The sequence below is a fragment of the Melozone crissalis genome, unplaced genomic scaffold (genome assembly GCF_028551555.1).
Source record: "Melozone crissalis strain CALT ecotype California unplaced genomic scaffold, PUWL_Pcris_2 ptg000019l_1, whole genome shotgun sequence".
NCBI classification, from domain to species: domain Eukaryota; kingdom Metazoa; phylum Chordata; class Aves; order Passeriformes; family Passerellidae; genus Melozone; species Melozone crissalis.
Genome location: NW_026535797.1, coordinates 30,131,895 through 30,154,091, shown reverse-complemented (window position 1 = coordinate 30,154,091; position 22,197 = coordinate 30,131,895). Strand labels below are relative to the sequence as shown.

At 44.2% G+C, this 22,197-nt stretch overlaps 1 protein-coding gene across 5 annotated transcripts in view; it reads left to right on the top strand.

The window, feature by feature from the left end:
- Positions 1-22,197, top strand: part of JMJD1C (jumonji domain containing 1C) — a 159,387-nt gene that overhangs the window by 90,057 nt on the left and 47,133 nt on the right. For 3 of the 5 annotated variants that reach the window (XM_054276736.1, XM_054276735.1, XM_054276734.1), the window contains exon 3: positions 13,448-13,561. Coding sequence is in view for 2 of the 5 variants with exons in the window: in XM_054276735.1 (XP_054132710.1) it covers positions 13,448-13,561 (114 nt within the window). In the remaining 3 variants the exon portion in view is untranslated. Of the gene's footprint in view, positions 1-8,360; positions 8,470-8,813; positions 8,823-13,447; positions 13,562-22,197 lie in introns of those variants that run through there. The other 2 variants (XM_054276737.1, XM_054276739.1) reach the window with 2 other exon arrangements.

Sequence of the window (22,197 nt, the reverse complement as noted above, 5' to 3'; positions counted from 1 at the left end):
GAATTTATAAAAAGCGGAAAACTTGTTATCTCTGAGAGAAATACTTTGAACGCCATCTGTCCTGTGTTTTCCTGAATGGAAAAAAAAGTGTTTGTCCATCAAGGTTGCTACTGGACAAGCATGTAGGGCAGATGTGAGAATCTAAAAATAGCATTGGGCGGGGGGAGAATCCATTATCATATCTAGGTTATTTTCTAATTTGTTTATTAGATAGACTGATGGTGTTTCAATATTATTTCAGCATTATCCTGATGCTGGGATATATTGACTAAAACCCTGTCTGTTCCATCAGACTTTTTATTATCAAATGTTAAACTTTTAACCTCACCTTCTTAGTGGCTTATGCCTGTAAGAGTTTTTTTTTATTTGAGAAGTTCTCCCAAGCCTTTAATGCTGCAGATTCAGGAATCAAACCAGTGTATTAGCAAGTGTTTCTGTGTAGGAGGTCTGACAGAGACACAGTATGATTATAAAATAATCATAGCAGGAGAAAATACTGCTCAAGAAGGCTAAAATACATTTCTGTGTAAGGCTAAAATACATTTCTGTGTAGTCTGACACTTGATTGTTTCTTTCCCTCCCTCACAAAGGTGAGGTGAACAGTCTGCTGTTTTTATTTGAGGAGTACATATTAGCACGTTGTCTCAGTAAGATGGAGCTTTTTATAAAGATAATTAAAACATGATGCACACTGTTACTTAATACTTAAGTGTTAGTGTTTGGAAATATGAAAATACTACTTTTAAGATACCCTTATGGGTAAAGTGTACAATGTTTAGAATATAAAAAAGATGTATTGCAAAACACAGACCAATGTTCCAGTATGACCTTACTCCCAGCAAGCTGGAGCTAAGAGCAAAGAGGCACTGAGTCCAAAATGAGTAATTCTCTCCCTCCATGGATGGCCTATGGGAAACCATAGACAGCCAGCTAGAAAGCCTAAAGAACTGCCAAATGAGGTTTCTGCTTTTCTGGAGACAGTGGAAGTAGAAAAGGAGGAAGGAGTAGAAGTTGCAGCCTTTTAACTATTCACTATCCCTGGACCACCCTCTTCCTCCCCAGTTCAGAGTATGTTGCAGATTGAATTGCTTATTCTACAGCTCTTGTTGTATCTGATAAACAGTGAAATTCACTGCTGTCAGTAACAGGGAGTAAATGTAGACCTCGAGAAGTGGCCCTGAGGAGTCTTTTGCTTCTCAGAAACTGAATCCAAATTTATGTACAACAACTTTATTCACATGATAACATGAAGGAGGTATTCCCCTCTTTCAGCTTCTATGATGTGTTCTTTTAAAATATTGCTATCAGTTCTTGATGTTTTTTTCAGTATTTTTCTTCTTCACCTTCTGTGTATTTTTGAGGCTTTTGCTATGGCAAATAACTCCAAACAGGAGCTCCTCTTTATCATATCCAGCTCTGTTTCAAGAGCCAGTTCCACTCTCTGAACTGAGTTGTCCCAGCCTACTGCTCAAGTGACCATTTTATAGCATCGTGTCAAGGCTACGTTGCATGCCCTGGGTGTGGTGTCAGGCATGTAGGGAGCATTTGATGTTACAAGAGTCCTGTGGGGCTGCAGGAATGGAAAATCCCAGCACTGGTGCATGCTCACCACTGCTGCAAGAGGAAGTGATGCCTGCAGTGAGGCTCCCTCAGAACCGCACCCTGGCTCGCCTCCGATGGAGCCAGGGCTGCTTTCCAGGAGGAGTCCCTGACCAAAGGGCCTGCCAGCAGCCTGAGCCATCAAGCAGCCTCAGCTTCAGTGGGAAGCTGAGCTTTTGTGGTGACGATGCTCCCCAGTTGTTTTGGTGAAGAGCAAGCAGAAAAATGCAAAATAAAACACAGTCCATTAAAAAGACAGGAAGATGACTAAGCTGGTGAATAAGATGCTCTAGACAAAGGACAGGGAGGGGCAGGGCAGAGGAGCTGAAAAAACAGCAGAATTGGGAAAAAAACCCCCAACGCTCTGGAAATTCAAGTTAACAAATATGTAGGGGATAAGATGGAAAAAGGTGAGGCAGGTATTTAGGTTCTGGGTAATAAGAACAGAAAGGGACCTTATGAAAGCTAGATCTGAGTGACTCAGGAAGCAAAATGAGCTTCTGAGAGGCAGTTGGGAATGTTGTCTGAGAGGAACAGGAAATAGTAGGAGGGTGAAAGGTGGACTCCTGTTCTGTAATGGATTTCAATTAGTGGGAAGAATGAGAGGGACACGACAGTACTGTGAATCAGAAGAGCAGAAATGCTGTGGATGTTTAGAAGCCTGAAGCTGATTTTCTTACTAAGGTTGTTTTACTGGAGGTGAGGCTGGAAGGAGGCCAGGTAAATGAATGTTACAACCAGTAAGTTATAGGGGAGAAGGATGCAAGAACATTGTGAATGTTGCTGATAGGGCTGGATGAAGAAAGAAAAGCCAAGAAATGAGTTGGACGGAGTTTGGCATCACTGTGATGGAAGCAAGAAGGCTGAAAAAGCATGAATCCTGCAAAAACATGGATGGCACCCAAGTTGAAGAGGGTTTGATGAATATTGCAGATGGAGTGTGGGTAAGAACATTATGAAATTGAAGCTGTTGTGCTTTATGAACTTGAAGCTGTTGTGCTTGCTTTGCAGAAGACAGAATCTGTCCAGACGTTAATGAATGTTATGGCACATTACCACGACAATTGAAAACTCACATGAAAGTCCAGAATTCCCTTGTCCAATGAGTTCTACAACAAGCTCAGAATGGAAAGGGTTCCTTTCTGTACAGAGTTAAAATGTGAGAGTGAGTCAAGGGCAGATGACACACAGAGACAGGAGGTGAGAAATAGAAGGCATTGCTTATGAGGGAAGATGAGACTTCCATCAAGCAGTGCCCAAGCCATTGTCAAGGTTTCAGAGGTCAATACAGCAGGCAGAGTTTTAAAGAGAAAATGGAAAGATGTCAGTGAATCAGCTTTGCTAGTATTGTCAGTAAATTGTTCCTGAAATTGGTAAATGAGTGATACCAGGATTGGAAAGTGCTGTGTCGGGAAGTGCAGTGTGATGTAATGGGGCTGCTGGGGGAAGGAATGCAAAGGGTGGCTGGGAGTGTTTGTGACAGCATTTTGCCTGGTCTGAACATGTGTGCATTTATTAAGGCCAGAATGAAATACAGAATGAATATAGGCAATATAGGCTGGTGCTCTGAACTATGGGGATGGGTAGAAAAATGTGTTTGATAAGCTTTTTTAGAAAAACCTCACCAAGAAGTGAGAGAGAGTAGGTCACACATTGACATTGATGTTACCCAATTTGAGTGAGTGGCATGGGTCCCAGCATTTTGGATCAGTTAATGAAGGAAGGGGGATTAGGAAAACACAGGTCTTTTACAGTGATGTTGGGCTTAAAGTGAGACATCCACAAAGTGATGCCTGAGAGACTGCTTGATATTTTGTATTTGAACATAAATCTGGAGTTAGAGCACTGTCCAGCAAATAAGAAAACTCATACAATTCTATTGACTACAATGATGATGATTTTTTTTAAGGCCATGCATCTGGTTTTTCTTTTATCACAATTATTGGTCTCCTGTTACAGCAGTGGACACTGATTCAGCCACAGATATAGCACCAGATCACTAACAGGGCTTATTCCCACAGCTGTGGTAACAGTACTGGTATGATGAAGTAGATGGGGATGAAGTAATGGGGAAAATTGCACAATCATGTTGATGCATGCAGCATTAAACCCCATGATGCCTGCCCAGGGAAGGACAAAATTGGTTTTAAAAGCAGATTGAAAACATTAAAAAGATAGACACCATATTTTAAATTGGGTTAATTTGAAATATACTGTAAAATCAGTTAGCACTGATCTGGAGTGTATTAACTGTACTGTTGCATATGTTCCTTCATGTATGCTCTTGTCCTCAGCTTCTCAGTTTTGAAAAGTTACTAAAGATAGCCTGGTGAAGTTTTTGCATGTCTGATTTGCCCACCTCAATAACCAAAAAAGGAGAATTAAATGAAGAATTTGCCAAATGAACTGGCACCTGAATGCTAGTTACTGCATTTCTCATGTTGCAGTTCCAGTAGTAATGATTGTTTCACACACATTATTTTCTCCTTTGGACTTTGGCTTCTGCACTTAAGTACAGGGTCTGAACTCGATGGGTTGCACAAATGCATAATGAGAAAGTTAGTTAATTTTTCCACTAACACGAGGCTGACCGTGGCTCTGCCCTTACACTGCATTATTTCTGCAGGAAATATCTGCAGGACTATCACTATGAAACGGTTCTGCTTGCTAAGCAAATGTGGAGCAGCACAGACAGGAAGAAGATAAGTAGAAAAAAATGCTAATTTAAATAGTGAAGACCGATTTAACTAACCTTCATTTGTTTTAAAGTTTAAATATTTACTCATTTGCAATATTTGCATGTGCTCTTTGCTGGCCCGCAGCACCGCGCACGTGGGTTTCCCTGGCGCGGCGTGAAGCACAGGAGCAGGGTTTGCAGGGTTTGCAGTTCAGGGGTTCTCTGCCTGCAGGAAACCCGAGGGGGTGACAGCAGAACCCCGATCCGTGTGTGCTGTGGCTGCCCTGGAGCCGGAGTGGCATTCCCGGTGGCCATGGCTCCCAGCAGGCGGTGGCACCGGGCCCGGCGCTGGCTGCCGGCCAGCCCGCAAGTGCGAGGGCTGCAGCTGCCACCGGGCCCTGCTGAAAAACCTGCCAGGCCCCTCGAGGGGAAAAATAGCAGGGGAAAAAAAAGAGCAGCTCTTGCACAACTGTGCCAGCACAACCTTCCGCCTCAAAGCAAACAAAAAACAAACTGAAAACGTCCAGCAGAGGACGGCAAAGCCAGCCACCACCTGGAATTTTTCGTGCAGTCGCTAAAAATACAAAACCTGCAGTGTTGCTGTCCTCACATGCGTGGCCTGAGCCTGGGCTGGGCTGCAGCACACCGGAGAAGTCACAACTGCGATTTTAGGAAGGGAATGTTTGCATTTTTCCGTTGATTTTCATGATTATCTGTAGTTCTAGTGATTATCTGCAAAATAGGGCACGCTGTGTTACCTGTAATACATGTATCCTGTGGCAGTGAGCCAAGGCAGTAATTGAAGGTCAGGGATTGTTTGTCGAGTGCAGTTCAGTGTGCTGCCTGATTCCATAGGGGACTGGCAGTGCCAAAGAACAAAGGCAGCTCTGTTCTGCAAGCTTTTAGTATGGCTTGTTTGACAGAGCTCAGACCCAATTGTGAGAATAAGCAAACAGTAGTGGAAAACAGTGCTAAAATAATGTGACTACTAAATAAGCCTTTTTAAAGTGTAGTAGTTTGCAAATGTCAAAACCAGGCTTGGATAGACACTAATTCTTTAAATTCTTATTTAAAAATTTACCTCTATGTGGCAAATCTGTTTTGTTAAGAACATACACATATATATTATAGTAAATTTTGTAAGAAGTAATGATGTAAATGTCATTTTATGTTGCCTTAGCCTACTTAACATTAATAACTATACTAGTAGCAATTTCCTTGGTGTTTTTTTTTTTAACTTCCAAAAGGTGTTTTACCACTCAGTGGATTTTTCCTGAGGATGTCTTTGAGTGAAACTCTTGTAAATAAGAGTTGCTGAGTTAGTACCCCATGCATAGCTGGTGCATCTTGAGAATTTTTTGCAAAATCCCTCTGTGGTAATGCATTGGTGGTGCTGGGCTGGATATTAATATTCTTTGTTACTAAGTGGCCATCTATTAATAAAGCTTTGTCCAAACGGGCAAACTTGCCTGTCCTCCAGACCACCTTGTGATTTGTATTTTAATAGTGTCTGTCTTGGATATTATTAAGGATTGCCTGCTTTGACAGTTGCACTACATACCACCCAGCTATCACAGCACCATTAGTTCAAGAGTAGCATGAAGTATGTTGTGCTCTTTGATAGGCATTTCTAATTTCTTTGCCCTTCCTGAAATAGCTATTAAGTGTCTGGACTCTTAAGAGAAATGGTAAAACAAAACCTAAAAGTGTATGAGAAAGAGGGGAATCTAGTGGTGGAAGTAGTATGCCTTTGGGATGCTCAGTACTTCTTGGAGGTAATCTAAAATGTGCTTTAAAAGTTAAATTGAAGATCATACAAGTACAGAATTAAGTTTGGAAAAATACTTTGTTTATTGATTACTTGGCAGAGTCTGAGTCCCAAGATATTTTCTTATGTCAGCTATTACTGATAGGTCAAGTTTTATTTCTTTGTGGCGATGAGGCCTCTGAAGGACCAAGTCTGTGAAAAACTGTCCTGCCCACTTAACAGTGGCCCTGTTGCTGTTGGGTGGTGGATAACAAGGCACACTTCTGCTCTAAAGGGGGAAGAGCAGTGCAAACTGCAGCCCCAAACCTGGAATATGGCTGCATTTCAGTCTTTGCTACTGCATGACCTCTCTCAGTACTGGTGAAAGTGACTGACGTGTTATTCCCCCCTACCCAATGAGAGGTGGTCTGGAGGAAAAGGAAGTGAAAGGAAATGAGGTCAGAATGGCATCAATAAGATGTTTAATTTTTTTCTCTGGAGCTAAGGCAGTGCAGCCCTACCAAGGCATGGCTGGGGCAGGAGGTGTGTTGTGGGGGAACCAAGGAGGTCAGTGAGCTCTGTTCTGCTGGTGGTGAGCCCTGAGTGGATCTGGCGAGGGGCTGTGGCAGGGGTGCAGAAAGCAGAGGAGCAACTGTCCAGTCTGGGTGGTCAGGAATAGATGGGGAGGCTGCTCAAGGCACTGCTGCCTCCCCGCAGCCTTGCTGCCATATAAGGCTGCCCAGCTGCCTTGAGCCAGCCCGGATGGAAGACCACTTAAAAAGGAAAATCAATACAATAAACTGCCTCTGCTAGTGTCCTTTCCAAGTGAAATCCAGGAGCCTTGCAGTTATGTGGTTTGAGCACAGGCTGGGTAGTGTACAAACACCATGTACAGGTAGCCTGGTTCCTGCCCTTGCTCGTGTGCTGTTATGGAAGAAAACCAGTTTGCCAGAGAAAAGCCTCTGGTGGGTAGAAAGCATTCCAGTTCAACTTTAATGTTTAGCTGTACCTAAGTATTTTATTTCAGAGCTTACTATGTTATAGCATTCCAGTACACCTTTAAGCTTACATCATTTGGAATAATTCAAGATGAGAACAGAGATGTAGTCATGCATTGATTTCCCATTATTCTCATACTTTCTTGGCAAATGACATGCCTTGTATTTTTTCCGTGAAGTGAAAAATGTACAGCTGTTTATGTTTAAAGAGATTGGGGAAAACAAATGTCTCTATTGCAGCCTCCCTTGTGATTATTTCTTTTTTTTTTTTTTCTTACTATCCATGTTTATCTATGTGAGCTAAGCTCAAGGAGTATATTACAGGTGTTTTTGCTAAATTTCTCTCAGGAAATAATTTTCTCATTAGTAAGTGTCCCCTGAACCTTCTCCCCCTGGACTATTCAGTTGAAGTTTCCATGTGAACTGTAAACAACTAGCTAGTGGCATTGGCTAGTGTTGGAAAGTGTGAAAACACGTGAGTTTTTTGTTTGGTTGGGTTTTTTTCTGGGGGGGGAATGGGGGGGGGGGGGGGGTCGTCACGTAGAAAACAGGTTATATACTAAAAATTATAAAATTGTGCTTGAAGTTTTCCGCGAGTCCCCGGGCTGAGCCCCGCTGAGCGCTGCGCGCTGTTGGTGAAGGCTTTGGGCTGCGCACCCCGGCTCTGGCGGCGCAGAGGGGAGCGGAGCCGCCCACCGCCCTCTGCTCCGGCTGCTCCTGGACCCAAACCAGGCACTGAGCTCATGCCTGACCCGCCCTTCCTCTTTATTGCCTTTTTTTTTTTCCCCCTTTGGTTGAGTGTGGACGAGCGGCAGCCCTCGCTTGCTAACTTTCCAGAGCCCACCCGCGGGAGGGATGGAGAACAGCTTTCCAAGGCCGGGCTCAGCTCCGCGGGAGGAGGAAGCACCGGGGCTGTAACCGAAGTTCGAGGTTGCGGCGCGGAGCAGCGGCAGCAGGAGGCTCCAGGCCCCCGGGTGCCTCGGCCGCGCTCCCGAGCCACGGCCACACGTGTCCCGGGACTCCGCCCCCGCGGGACGTGGCCGCGGGCCGCACCCGCCGAGCGCCGCCTCTTCCCGCGGCGTGCTCTCCTCGCCCGACGCTCGGCTCGGTGCTTCCCCGCCCGGCTCCTCCCGCCCCGGCACCGCGCACTGCGCGCCCGCCCTTATGTAAGCGGCGGCATCGGCAGCGCGCCATGACCCAGCAGCGGGGACGCGCCGGGGCCTCCGCAGAGCGCACAGCTGCGCGCTAGTCCGCGCCGGCCCCACAAAGGGCGGGCGGTGAGTCGTCGTCGTCCTCCTCCCCGCCGCCTCCTCCTCCGGCCCCGCAGTCTCCGCCCCCGGTGCGGCCGCCCGGCCGGACCCGGAAGCGCCGCGGTGAGAACCATTTTCCTTGTGAGTTCAAAGGCGGAGGCGGGCGCGGAGGTCCCGCGGTCTGGGCCGCCGGGCGAGGTGCGTACCGGCCGACGGGGCGGGGGGAGCGGGACAATCCGCCGCTGTCGTTCGGGAGCCCGGGGGGCGTCTCCGCGCCTTCCCCCGCGGGATACATACCCGCGCGGACACTTTAACTTTGCGACGGGCGCCTTTGTTTGCCCTCGGAGGCTGCTGGGGCGGAACGGGCCGCGCCCCCAGCCCGCGGGGCTGTCGCGGCCCTCGGCCCCGCTCCGTCCTATCCCTGCGGAGCGCGGAGCGGCGCACGTGACAAACGGGCTCCCGCGGGGGCGCGCGCGGCGCGGCACGCGGCCGGCGACGGCGGCTTTGTGCGCGGCCCGGCGGGGACGGGAGCGCGGCGAGCCCGGGACACCGTGAGTACCGGGCACCTCCTGCGCCCGCCGAGGCGCCCAGGGCGGCTTGCGCCCCTCGGGAAACGGGAGGAAAGGAGTTCAGAAAAAAAAAAAAGAGGTTTTGTGGGGTTTTTTTTTTGCTTTCTTCGGTTAAGTTTATGCCGTTGAGGCGGGGTGCGGGAGCGGCAGGACTCGGTGCCGGCCGTTAACGGCACTGAGGCCGCCGTTGGAGCAGCCGTGGGCGCCGTTGGTGCGCCCTGCCATGCGGCAGCTCCGGCGGGCAGCGGGCCCGGCTGGCGCTGCCTTCTCTCCGCGTCCCGACGGGTACTTCCTTCTGCCCCCCCCCGGCCAAGGGCTGCGAGAGTTCCGCCCGGAATAACGCCTTGGCTGGAAACGGCCGCTTCCGTGGGGATTGCAGGCAGGGTAATCCGCGAATGAGGAAACCCCGTGCTCGATTCTAACGTCAGATCTGCTTTACTGATTGTCCGCTCTTTTCCACTCGGTAATTCTGCCTCTGAGTACAAACCATGGCAACAAACTGGCCTTGGAAGAGAGCTACAGCTGTTTCGAATGATTAAGTGTCATAAAGAAAAGGTGCCGGTGTTTGCGCTATGCAGACCAAACAGGCTAGAGAGCAATATGTGGAAAAGTTTACTGAATAGCACGTAGAAATTAGGTTTAATTAATCTTTTCAATTTTTGTGCTTTAAAGAGGAAGAAGTATAGAATGTAGATGTTTTAGTGCAAGAATAGCTTTCTGAATTCCATGATTAACTTTTTAGAAGTCTGTTTGGCTTACGGCATAAATTCCTCTAGGAGGATTTTTAAAAAGGGTCACTGCGGTAGGTGTGCATTGTAGGATGTGCTTTTGTGGTGTGGGGAGCAGGCTTGCGGCACTCAGTATCCAGCTAAGCAGGCTGTGAGCTCCAGGCAGGCAGCTGAGGCAGTGCTACGTGCGGGATGAGCTGGGCAGCAGCTGCGAGCTCAGCTGTAACCCGAGCATTTGCTGCATTGAGCCTTCAGGGTGTCACAGCCTGGCAGCGCCCAGGCTGCAGCAGTCGAGGTGTGCAGCAGCTTTTGGAGCCCTGGCCGGTGCCAGGGAGCTCCCTGCTCGATGCTGGAGGCACATTACCACCACTCCGGCTGCCTAATTGCACTAGGCAGAGGTAAAAATGCACTGTGTGCTTGCTTCCTGCTGCTTCCTTGGGAAAGTGGGTCCTGTGATTGCTATGGGGGTTTTGGAAAGATAAATAAAGAGATGACTTGTGTTATTGGGCATAAGAAAAGGCTGTCACTGGGTAATTTGCTGTATTGGTATTTGGCGAATGCTGTTGAATGATTTTGTGATTGTTTGCTGTGAAGTGATGCTAATTTATGTCTTCTGAAATAATATTTGAATTTCCAGAAGATCCAGAATCCAGTTCTCAGACTCAGTGCTGTGCCAGCTGCCTCTTGTAAGCAGGTTATTTCTGGCATGAACCAGGGTAAAATGATGGTGAGGGGCAGAGTAAGAAACACCCTTTATTCAGCATCAGGGAACTTGTTAGCAAAGCAGCCAGAGAGAGAGAGAGTGTGTGTGTGTTCATGGAGCTCCCTTTAGCTAAGCAGGGAAATCTGGTAGGGGAAAAAGTGGGATTTATATTTTTTTTTAAGCATCCAGTTGGAATAGTAGTAAAACCAGATGTCACTTAAAATTGAGTGCTTGAGTCCTCTGCTCAGTTGTGGTCTTTGGGGAATTGGGTTAACATATAAAACTTCTTTTACAAGCTACAGGTTTGAAAGGGAGATTTTAATTTACAGAGGTTTAGTTTTTCCTAATTTCTGGCAGTATGCTTGGTTGTCCTTAAAGTTCTCCTCTACTTTGGGAATGGAAAGAGGGGCATCTGCAAGGAACTTGTTGGACCTTTTTATCTATATTTTCATGTCGTTACATGCCTCATATGCTTACCTCTAATAGCTGACTCTTGCCTGCTGTGCTCTCAGTCTGTTTGTCTTTGGGCATGTGTGATATGTAGTGTGAAATTCAGTATTGTCTTCCATTTAAAATTCTTCAAATCCCTGACCTATCCCAGGCTGGGAGTCTCCTTGGTGGCCTGCCTATCTCGTGGAACTGATGGAGTCTGGACTTTGCTTTTCCAAGAAGGCGTTTCCTTAAGGGTGGTGTTTTGTTGTTGATAGTGGGAATGTTTTTTACTGTGCAGCTGAGTGGCTGTCCTCAAAGGAGGAGATGTGTGACATGGCATGGTTTTGCTTTATTTATTTACATATTTTTCCTCTGTGCTTGTGGGATAGCCTGCATCCTCCACATGAGTATTTTGGGGGCGTTGTCCTGTCTAGAGGCATAGATCTATGAAAGTGAGGGAGAAGGCATTACGTTTCTCTTCTCACAATAATCACACTCACAGATCTATATTTGGAATTAGTTCTTTTAATACCAGTAGGAAGATCAACCAGTGGCTCACATGTACCTTAATCTGTAGTGTTGAGTGAATCCTGAATGATAACTGCAAGCCACATTCCACACAGTTTCGTTTTAGCTGATGATTTGTTATGTCCTGTTGTTTGTAGTGGGAAACTCATTTATTGACCTGAACAATAGCTCAGAAAGTTAGAAAGAAGACACTGTGGGAAAAGTAGAACAGTGTGAGGGAAGACATGGGGGCAGTTAGAGAGCTGAAGGACTACAACATTGGCTTTTTCAGAGAAAAATCTGCTTGTGAGTTTATACACTCAACACTTTGCAATTTCGTGATGTGAACTCCACCCTCTCTTAACCATTAGCAATACAAGATCCATTATAGGAAAATGATGCAAGAGCAAAGGCCCTTTCTTAGCTATTAGAGGTTAAATAGTTATTTACTATTTGGACTCTGTAGTTGGAATATTATCATACACTCTTGCTCCTCCAGCCCTTTCATCTAGTTACCTATTGGAGAGGTTTGGCTTTTTTTCCTTCCTTGTCTGAGAAAGAGTAGCAGCTGAAGTGAAACTTTAAATAAAATGGAAACAAGAATGCTGTGCATTCAGTCGGAGCATTTGTGAAGTTTGATAGGTTTATTAGAAAGTATAATGTATCTCCCATGAAGAATTCTCTCATTTGTTTAGTGAGTGCCAGAGCTGAAGCTCCAGAGACACTTGGGTTATATTTAGCCTAATCTCGAGGCAACACCTTTGAAAGTAGGTAATGAAGCTTGATAAAACCTTGAGTGCTCTCTCAGGAGCTGCCTGCAGACTGGCTGAAGGCAGGTCACTGGCTCTGCTGCTGCCCTGCTTAGTGGCTTTTGTCAAGTTATGGGATTGCTTCGTGCCTCAGTTTCCCCATCTGTAAATAGGTCGTGGTGATCCTGCCTTCCCCTGTAAGTACTTGGGGTCTGTTGCTGCAGGATGTTGCATGTGAGCTGCTATAGCAGCATTTTATAGATGTTGGTAACATTTGCACAGTGCTCCATGTGGTTTGACCTGCCCTTGTTTCTCCTCTTTGTCTTTTTCTCCTGCCTTTTAAATTTAGTATCGGTCTCAAAGAGCTTTTTTCTTTTCCTGTTTTCCCTCATTATTATTTTTGTGTCCTGTAAAATAACTTTCCTCTTATTTTTTTCTGTCCCTCCATGTTTTTCCCCTAGCGTCCTGCATGTTCTTTCTGCCAGTCATTTCTTTTGTTCACAGATGTCTTCCTCTTGCTGTTCCTGTCTGTCCTCAGAGCAGCATTTCTCTCCCCTCCATCCGCTGGGATTTCCTTTTCACCTGACTCATCCCCAGTAGGTACATCCCCGCTCGGCTGGGCTCTCCTTGTGCTTCTGTTCCAGGAAACCCAGCCAGCAGGGAAGGCTTTGCCTGCTTGTCCCCTCTCAGGGGAGCTCCTGGAGCCATGGCGCCCTCCCTGCTGCATCCTGCTGTGCCTGCATGAGGGCAGGGGCTTTGGGCAAAGGCTGTGCCAGGGTGTCGAGGAGCCTGCTGCCTTTCTCTGTGCCTGGCTTTTGCAGCAGGGCTGGGAGGTTCCTTGCTTCCTCCAGCAGCGGGGGTGGGCCGCACCTTGTTGCTTGCCCAGCCCGGGGGTGGATGAGGGAGGCACCCGGGCTCGGGGCCGCTCCGGGCTCGCTCGGGGGCGGAGTGCGGGAGTAGGGAGCAGCCGGCTGCTGCTGCAGGGAGGAGCGGCTGCGGGGGCGGCAGGAGCAGAGTCAGAGCAGTTCAGAGATGGGCAGGGAAATGAGATGCTCGACTTGAGGCAAGGTGAACGATTTCAGAACAGGAAGCGGGGGGAGGGATTTCTCTGCAGTCTGCTTCCACTTGAGCTGTCCTTAGTATAATCAGTGCTGTGCTAGCTGGTCCTGCAGGCAGGGAGAGAGGAGCTGCGGGCTGAGCTCTGTGCTTAGGATGGAATGGTGCTCCTGTACTTTGAGCTTCTGTGGTAAACAATCTTGCTCAAGCATAGTGAAGGAAAGGAAGAATGGATGGTGTAGTTCTCTTTTCTGGCTGGTTTTCCACCAACGGCACAAAGGAAAAAACCGACAGAACACAAAATCCTCCTTTCTTGTATAATTAGTAACTGTTATTTTAATGGAAAAATACATCAGTATTTATACAGTTTTGGGGGTTTGATATGCTGAGGGGCTTTTTCAGTTGCTTAATTTTCGCTTTTTTCCTTGACAGACATTCAAGCCATTGGTTGGAAAAAGTGTATACAATTCAATTACTGCAGTAGAATTCCTTGTGGACAAACAGCTGGATTTCATAACTGAAGATAGTGCCTTTCAGCCCTATCAGGTAAGAAATTTGACTAGTGTATGAATAGTATCCATTTAATTTATTTCAAAGCCATGATTTTACTATTGTTTAACTGCATTTTATGTTCAAGTTCTGTGTTACAGGAACAATTTCCTATTGGTTATTAGCAGAGATTGTTCCTTGTTCTGTGAAAGGTTATATTGGGTACTCTCTTATTCTAGTTAATCTGATCATGTCAAGGTGTGTACTGTGCCACGAATACTACTGTAGCACCTTCAGATAAAATACCTGACCCCTTTAAAGGTTAACCAGTACCATTAATTGTAGAGCAGATAGAAGATAGTATCCTTCCTTCTGAAGCTTTCATTTTCAGGTCTTTGCATGATTACAGTGATATTCCCCTTCCTGATTTTTGATTCTCTTGGGAAATGAATAGCAGAAAATGTTAATATCTTAAAAAATAAACACTCTTCTTACCATTGCCTGCAAAAATTTCCAGTATCCTTGATTTTAATGCCTCTCCATTAATTAGAAACACATTAATATATTAATGTGTGTGTATTTAAAGAACAAGAGAACTAGTGATTCCCCCCCCTGCTGCTTCAGAAGATCTAAAAATCTCTTCTATGACAAATAGAAAAATACTTGATACTGCAATTTGTGCTGAACTGATTGCAGTTACAATAGCCATAAACTCTTCCTTATGGCTTGGATGGTACACTGTGGTGATACAGAAATAGTACTTAGAGGCTTGGAATAACAGATGGCCCTGAATAAATGCTATGTAATTTTGTCCTGACACCCCTTCTTCCCTCCTGCTTCACCAAGATGATTTTTTTTTTCCCCAGTGCCAAATACAGAGCTAGAAAAAGAGTGGCTGAGAGAGAATCCTAGGAAAAGGGAGAGGGAGGTTCAGTTCATGGAAGGGCTGGTGCTTTTGTGTGTCTGTGGTAGGGAAGCCAAACGAGTTGAGCATTTCTCACCAGGGTGAGGTTACATGTTATGACTCGAGCTGCTGGAACAGTTTGGCTGTGCCGCAGACAGCAGCTCCCACTCTCAGCCCCTGCCTTCAGTCCTCTGAAGCAGCACAGCCTCGATTGTGGAGCAGGGAGGGGGGCATGGCGTGGGGGAGAAGCCTGGGATGTTGATGGGCTGAGCTGGATTAGCCGGGGTGCCGGCAGTGCTGTGGCTTCCTGCACGGAGGGGGTCAGGGTGACGCAACACGGAGTGGGATATCCTCCTTTGGCAGCATCGACCTCTTCAATCAGCTGAGCCGTGGAGTGTCAGTTCACCCTGCCAGGCCAGCCGCAACCTTCCCAATTCGTTTTACAAAGCAAATACTGCTGCTGCTGCCTGTCCTTTGCCTGAAATCTGTCAGGATCATGTGTCTGGTAATGCTCGTTCCAGTAACAGTAGTCAATCTCCTTTTGGCATTGGATCATTTCTGATCTGAACAAAGCAAATTGAGCATGGGAGGACTGCCTTTTGTTAAACAATGCCATTGCCAGGCAGTGACATAGAGATGTTCTATGCATTTTAGGCCCTCTAAAGAATATTAACTGATAAAGCATTAGACTTGGAAGCACCTTCATTTGGGAAGGTGCATTCAGGTTGAAGGTGTAATTTTTTAAAATATGTCATACTGTCTTGATCAGTAATACGAAATTAGAGTGTTGACAACTTGACTTCTCCAAGACGTATTCACCAAAAATTGCTACAAAGCAGTAGCTTGTCAAAAATAGTTCCAGAGTTAAGCTTGTTCTCCTTAACTGTTGGCCTCTATTTTTGATACATAGAGGGCAATTCTGTGTTAGATCAGGCTGTTTGCTCCTCTCATGGAGCTATTAGTTACCTATTGAAACCTGAGATGAGGACTGTTGATCTGTATCCATCATGAGTAGTTTGGTGACAAGATACTTAAATTGTTTATTTTAGTATTACAAGAAGTTTCCTGACAGAGGTTCCTCTTCGTACTAAGGCACCCAGAATTTGCATTTTAACTGGATATTGCTTGGATATTGAGTGCAGTAGTATAAAATAGCATTGTGCTCACTGATGAATAGTGCAAAGATGTCTTTATTTGAATGGTTATAAAAAGCTTGAGAAATGTTTTTCATAGGAATTTCTCTTTGCTGGGCTGGCAATATCTCAGTACCAAATTTCACAAATTAATTGTACAGATAAGAGTTTTACTGAATGATAATGTCTTCAAGAGAATAGAAACTATATGTACTAACAGTATGTTAGACAGAAATATTAGTTTTATTGCTGAGACTTTTTTCTGCTCAGGTAGCTGAAGTGGGAGGATTGTTTCTATTATTCCTTTTGCATGCTGTTTTCTATTAAAGGTAGAAATCACATTCCTAACCATTAGTCACTTAATGTAAGGTAGTTTGTGCTTGTATGTTTTTTGTGAAAGACCTCCCTTTTCTTTGCCATAATACCAGATCCTAGATAAACCTTTGGTAAACTTCCTTTTAGTATCTCCTTTTCAAAATAATTGTGGTTTTGCTCCCTTGTTTAGTCTGGAATAGCATTGATCTGCTTGTGAGCAGAAGACAGAGCTGGGGCATCATTCTTTGCAGGGATGAGTTAACTTTGAGTCTGCTGAAACGTGTTTAGTTTTTTGTTCAAGCTCTCATGGCTGCACATTTTCAATATGAAGTCCTTAGAGACCATGTTGACCTAAACACTTTTTTATTGCATTTTGCTGTTAGTGCCTAAAATTCCAGTATCTTCCTGCCAAAACAAAGTTTGAATTTGTGTGGGAAGACTCCATTTCACTTCAGATACAATTCTTAACTACTGACTAATTTTTCCCATCATTACACAGACTATAATACTGGTAATAGGCAGCAGACGAGTATTTGGTATGAATTCTGCTCACATCAGTTCTGACCAAGAAACAGTGGTGTTTCACATAACTCTTGGGCCAAAAGGCTTCATGAATAAGGTGCTGCTGTCCAGTGTAAAGGTGACAACTGCTCAAAGCAGAGAAAACAGCACACTTGGCATCCTTTGAGACTTGGCAGGAAAAACGAAGTTTGAGTAGGCAAAGAACTAAATTACTGTCGTTACCAGAAGTGGTTCTTCCAGAACAGGATTAAAGAGACTTTGGCAGGACTTCTGGGGAATCGTGACCCATGCATTCCCATGCCATGTCTGCTCTTTGCATAAATAAACATGTTTCAATTGTTAGGAGATTCAGTGACCTTGCTGAGGGCTAGATGAATATCATTATTAAAAACAGAGTATGTTGCTGCATTATGTGAGCCCACTTCCATGTCTTCACAAGATTTGCTATACCAACTCTAACACTTGCCAGTGAATTTGTTCTTTACTGCTAAATGTGCGTGTGGTTCTTCTTTTGCCTTTTGTGTACTGCTTAGAATCCTGCCCTTCTCTTTAGAAGTTGCTTGGATTCTGTATGTGTGGTGCCTTAAACACCAACCTACAAGTTGTTTCCTGTGGCTTTTATCTCTGTTGCTTCATGGAGGATGTAAACTGTATTATTCTCTATTGGAAACGTGTGTGACTGAGTGACTCATTCATTAATATGGGATGGTCAGACCATTTAGTCATGTAGCTCTTCTTATGGTGGTGACAAGGATAAAGCAGATGTGAAGGTTTGCTGTGGTACTTTGCTTAGCATTGGAATGAAAATTCTGTGCTTTGTAGGAAATGGACATAAAGTTTACAGTATTTTGATATCTTTTATATTAAATTAGTATCTGTAGGAAGTTTAGTCTTGAAATGGACATGTAGATTAGGTCCTTGAAGTGAATTCCACTTTGCATTCATAATATCATGTATATTCTGTGTTTAAAAATTCACTAGTGTAGTGAGTTTAATAATGGCTCTTGGTATAGTATGAAAATGAACATTTCTTCCAAAAAGCTGTTGTAAGGAAAAATTCCAGTTAAGTGTACACATACAAGTGTGACCTCAATCAGATACTTTGAACTGAAGAGGTTTTCTGCAATAAGTTATTTGTACTGTTCTGTGCCATCTCTGTGCGTCTGTTTTGTGGTACACATATTAAGTTAGGCAGCAGCAAAGCTAATCATGCCTTAATTTGTTTAAGCACTGTCGTTTACTTGAAGGACTATAGATGGGGATGTGAAGCATTAAAGCCCAGCATATGGTATGTGTGACCTCATCAGAGTGGTGTTTTTGTCTGGCTGGTGTTTGGCAGTGCCCGTCACGGACACTGTGGGGCTGAAGTGTGTGATTCTGCTGTTGCTGGCTGGAGCAGCTGGAGTCAACTGCATTATACTTTGGACAAGCAAATGAAGAATAACAAAAAGTGTTTTATATTGTGGTTTTTTCATAGTAAAATAGGCTTGTGGAAAGATCTGGAAAGACTCTGCTTTGCCTGAAGCAGTGAGTGCATTTCAGCTGTGTCTGGGTCAGGCAGAGCAAGGGTGCATGATTGATTATATACTTCCAAATATGTACATACTGTATGTGATAATGTATTTCCAAAGGATTTCTGAGCACACAGCACTGGAGCAAATGTGCACAGTGGAGGCAGGACAGAATTCAAATGAAGTTCCTTCACAATCATTAAATGTCCTGCGGAGGGTATTTTACCACTCAGGGAGGAAAGTGGAAGGGTGCACAGTCTTTCAAAAGTCCTCTTGTTTATTTGGTTTAAAGAAAAAAAATCTTGCTAAGAATGAATATTTATAGTGAAATCTCTCTTCAGGCCTCACACTCTCCTTCAGAACTTTTTTTTATTCTGGAAGACAAGCCTGGTTGCTTTAGTGTTTCAAAATGGTACAGTCTGCCTGTCTACCTCAGTGCTGAAGGTTGCAGATGTAAAGATAGGGCAATGAGAAATCCCCCGTGGGAGGTGTTGCATGAGCAGTGATAGGCACCTGTACTTTGCTCTTTTTCTAAATGTGTGTGGCACATCTGAATGCTGGCAGGTCAAATGTCTAACATGCCTTAGAGATTGTTGAAATAATAAACTTTCTCACTAATCATGAAGCAGGTACATCAGATACAGGAGCTAATACACACTTATCTTGACCTATTACAAATGCAAGTCATATATGCCATTGAGAAAGACTTGAGTGAAGGGCCATGGGCAACACCACTGCTCTGCTGTTCTGTTCATTATGGGCAGACATTGGATATTTCAGACCTGCATGCCTTTGGGTTCTGTGACTTGTTTGCTTGTAGGAGCAAGTAAGCTGGGCTTGTATAGTAATGACATGTGCACATAAAAAATTCTTTAAACATCTTGAAACAGGGATAAAATAGTACTTTTCTGTCTGTATTTTAAGCATCCCATAATAACATGTGCACTCATCTTTCAAACTTCTTACTTTAGGCTTCGGGCTTAAAAATAACTACTGCAGCTGAAAATTGCTTTTCCCATAAACTTTTACCTCCACTGATGGGCAGGCAGGAGCTTTTTGGGGTTGGTCCCACCCTTTGAGGTTGCCAGAAGCAGCTTGGGAGCTCCGGGAGCTCCACAGAACCTCTGTGCTCCCCTCCTGCTTTTGGTTCCTGCACAGACAACCCAGGCACACACAGCTCTCTGCATCTTGAACTCCTCTCAGTGTTGTGCTGAAGAACTGTCTCCATTCTTTCCCATGTCTCTGGACCACCCATAAGGAGTCCAGCTGGCTTCCCTGGCAGCCTTGTAAAGAGGATGGTCTAAACAGCTCGTTACCAACACTTGGAGTTGAAGTGCTCGGCTCCAACATGTGGGGAAGCACGAAGCTGGTCCAGCTAGAAGTGGGTCAGATGACTCACAGCTCTCCTCACTCCCAGCAACACGTGCAGGACAGGAAAGTTTCATCCCAGCTCACAAAAGGAGAGCAATGAGGGAGGAGGGGTTGGCACCCTCCTTTTGCAGAGTCAGAGGGACAAGTACATCACCTGCCCCAAGCCTGTATTTGTGCTTTGAACAAGAGCTTCTTGTTTGAGAACCTCCTCTTTCTTCTCAAAAGAGGTGGAATAAAATGGCACCTTTCTGTTTTACCTTGATCTGGTAAGAAGTAAGAGCTCCAGTCACTTTTTTTGTCTCTCAGCAAGGTTTGGCTCAGGAGTGGAGTTGTTAAGATCTGATAAGCCTTAGGGAAGTGAGCAGTGTGCAGGGGAGGCCATCAGTCACAGGAAGGTGACAGAAATAGTGTGGCTCCACCAGTTCAGGTGGAACTGCTGGAGCTGTGGGTAGGTGCACAAGGAGCAATGGGGAAAGAGTTGAGAGGTCCTTGGGATAAACTGAGGTTACTGCAATGCAGATGACACTCAGATCCATAGGAAAACAGTTTTCCTTCCTTTGTTATATTCTTCCTACAATTTCTGAAAAACCAGTTCAATGATTTGATTTCATTAATCCTACTCTAGGAGGTAGTATTTAAGTAAGTAATTAAAAGACTGGATTTCAGAATGAAGAGAGAGAACAAAACCTGCTTCGTCTTTGAAAGTGAATATTAAATCCTTTTACTAAAGTATTTTGATACTTCTGAAAGGCCATGCTTGGGATTACTGAGTTTAAAAATCCATCCAGTGGTTCTGGGTAAAAATTTCCTGTGTTTGATCACAAGTGTTTACTTTTTCACCAGTAAAAATCCATGGAAAATATCTCTCAGTAGTAAGTGAAGGAAGTCGTATTCTTGGTTCTATGTCCTTAAAATTTCTGTTTCATCTATTAAAAATGAAAGTTTAAAGTATTTCTCTTATGTGGTGGTCCTGACCAGCCCTGCTTCTGTAATCCAGACTCAGTCAGCTCCTAGAGAAGTCTGTTTCACATTATAACCAGTTGTAGCTTTGCCCCTGTGTTCTTGGTTTCCCAAGCTGCTCTTTGTTGGGATTGGGAATCCTCGGTGCTTTAGGGATCCCAGAAGTGTGAATGCAAGTAAATTCTGTAGTGTTGCATGGGAGTTTGTACCCAGAGCAGAAGGAGAGTAGGCATTCCTGCATTTCAGGTAGGGGCAAACTTGAGTTTCGTGAAAATGTGTTCTTACCCAAATTAAGCCTTATCTTGAAATGATAACACAACAGTTCATTTGGTGAAGTGCCCATGGGTTTGTTTGCTTTCGTTCCTCCCTCGGATACAATGTCCCTTTGTTCTGGCTGCAGCTCTAGATCTTTTTCTTACAGAATGTATTTTTGAAATTGCACTAATAGAAGTAATAATTTGTAGTCTGGGGTTACTGCTTCACGGGAGCTGCTCCACAGCCTTCAGCAAGCTAGGAGAGTTAGGAGTGGTGGAGAGCTATAGGTGTTCCAGGTCTGTGTACCTAATTCTTTTTCCAGGCCGGACATTTGGGGAGAAATTTTATACCAACTTGAAGTTTTAGAAATAAAACCAAGTATGAATCTTGCTATTTTTTTAGATGTTGGAATAACTCTACGAAGGGCTTGTGGAGGACTTGATGCACAAAGCATTATTTATTTTTAACAGTATACTAGTAATTACAGTTCTAAAGTCTTTTCACTACTATTGTTTGTAAATACTGAAACCCCCCCTTTAATCTAGCAAACATTTCCTGTCTTTTGAATGGAATTAAAGTTAACTATTCCCTTTCTTCCCCTGTAACCTCCTCTACTTGAGTGTATCTGCCAGTATTATTGAGGGTGGTATTTTAATGGTTTTGCTGAGCAAATGAGTTTGAATCACAATAATTTCTGTGCATGTCACTAATCATTACATTTTTTGTGATTTTAGTTGTGAATTTTAAGCATGCAGTTTAGAAATTATATTTCAAGCACAGAGGCTGGGTTTTACCCCATTTGAATGTTTTCTTTCCTTTCATTGTCTTATCACCATGTCACACCATTTTGGTATATGGGAGATAAAATCAGGTTAAAGCAGGTTTCAGAATGCAGAAGACTTGGTGGCTGAATTATGGTGCTTGACAGGCTTGAGCTTTTTTCTTCTTTTTTTTTCTTCCCCAAGCAATGTAGTTCAATTCTGAATTATGTCTTCAATAGGAATTTTTTGGTTCTACATGCTAGGAGATTTGTCTATGAAAAGATATGGTGAAATAGAAGATCATTGTATCAATTTTAAACTCTGACTGACTTACCTAAGTTTACCCCAGGGAATTTATTGCAGCAATAACTGAAACGCCCCTGGTTTCTGATTAGCAGTTTAATCTTTCCTCTCTGCAAGACTGTTATTCATCAGTTCTATAAAAGGCATATCCACTTCTTTCTCTAGAGTTGCAGAGAGCTGTAGTGTTAATCCAGCTATGATATATGTCCCAGCTGGTCAGATCTATTATTTATAGGGAAAATTCCTAAAAAGGCTCCAGCAGGTCATTATGAGCTCTCTACAGTAAAAAAAAAAATAAAAAAAAAATAGGGCTGCTTTCAATCCTGTTAGAAATGAACTTTGAAAAGTTTTCTGCAAATACAATGGTACTTTTAAAATGTGAGAAAAATGAGTTTTATTTTGATCTACTTTCATAATACCAGCATGTGGGCCAACATGTATGTATTTGTATTCTAAGAAACACATTATCAAATAAATCTCTGAAAGTCACTTGAAAATAAAACATTAATGTAATTCAGTGGACTAAAACACGCTGGATTTCAAGAACATTTGGATGGTATCTGATGTATTTTTTCTGCCTTAAAATATTTTTATTGTTTGTAGGGATTTGTCTTCTGCCCATAATCCTCATGAGTTATAGAGGAAAGGACCTGGAAAG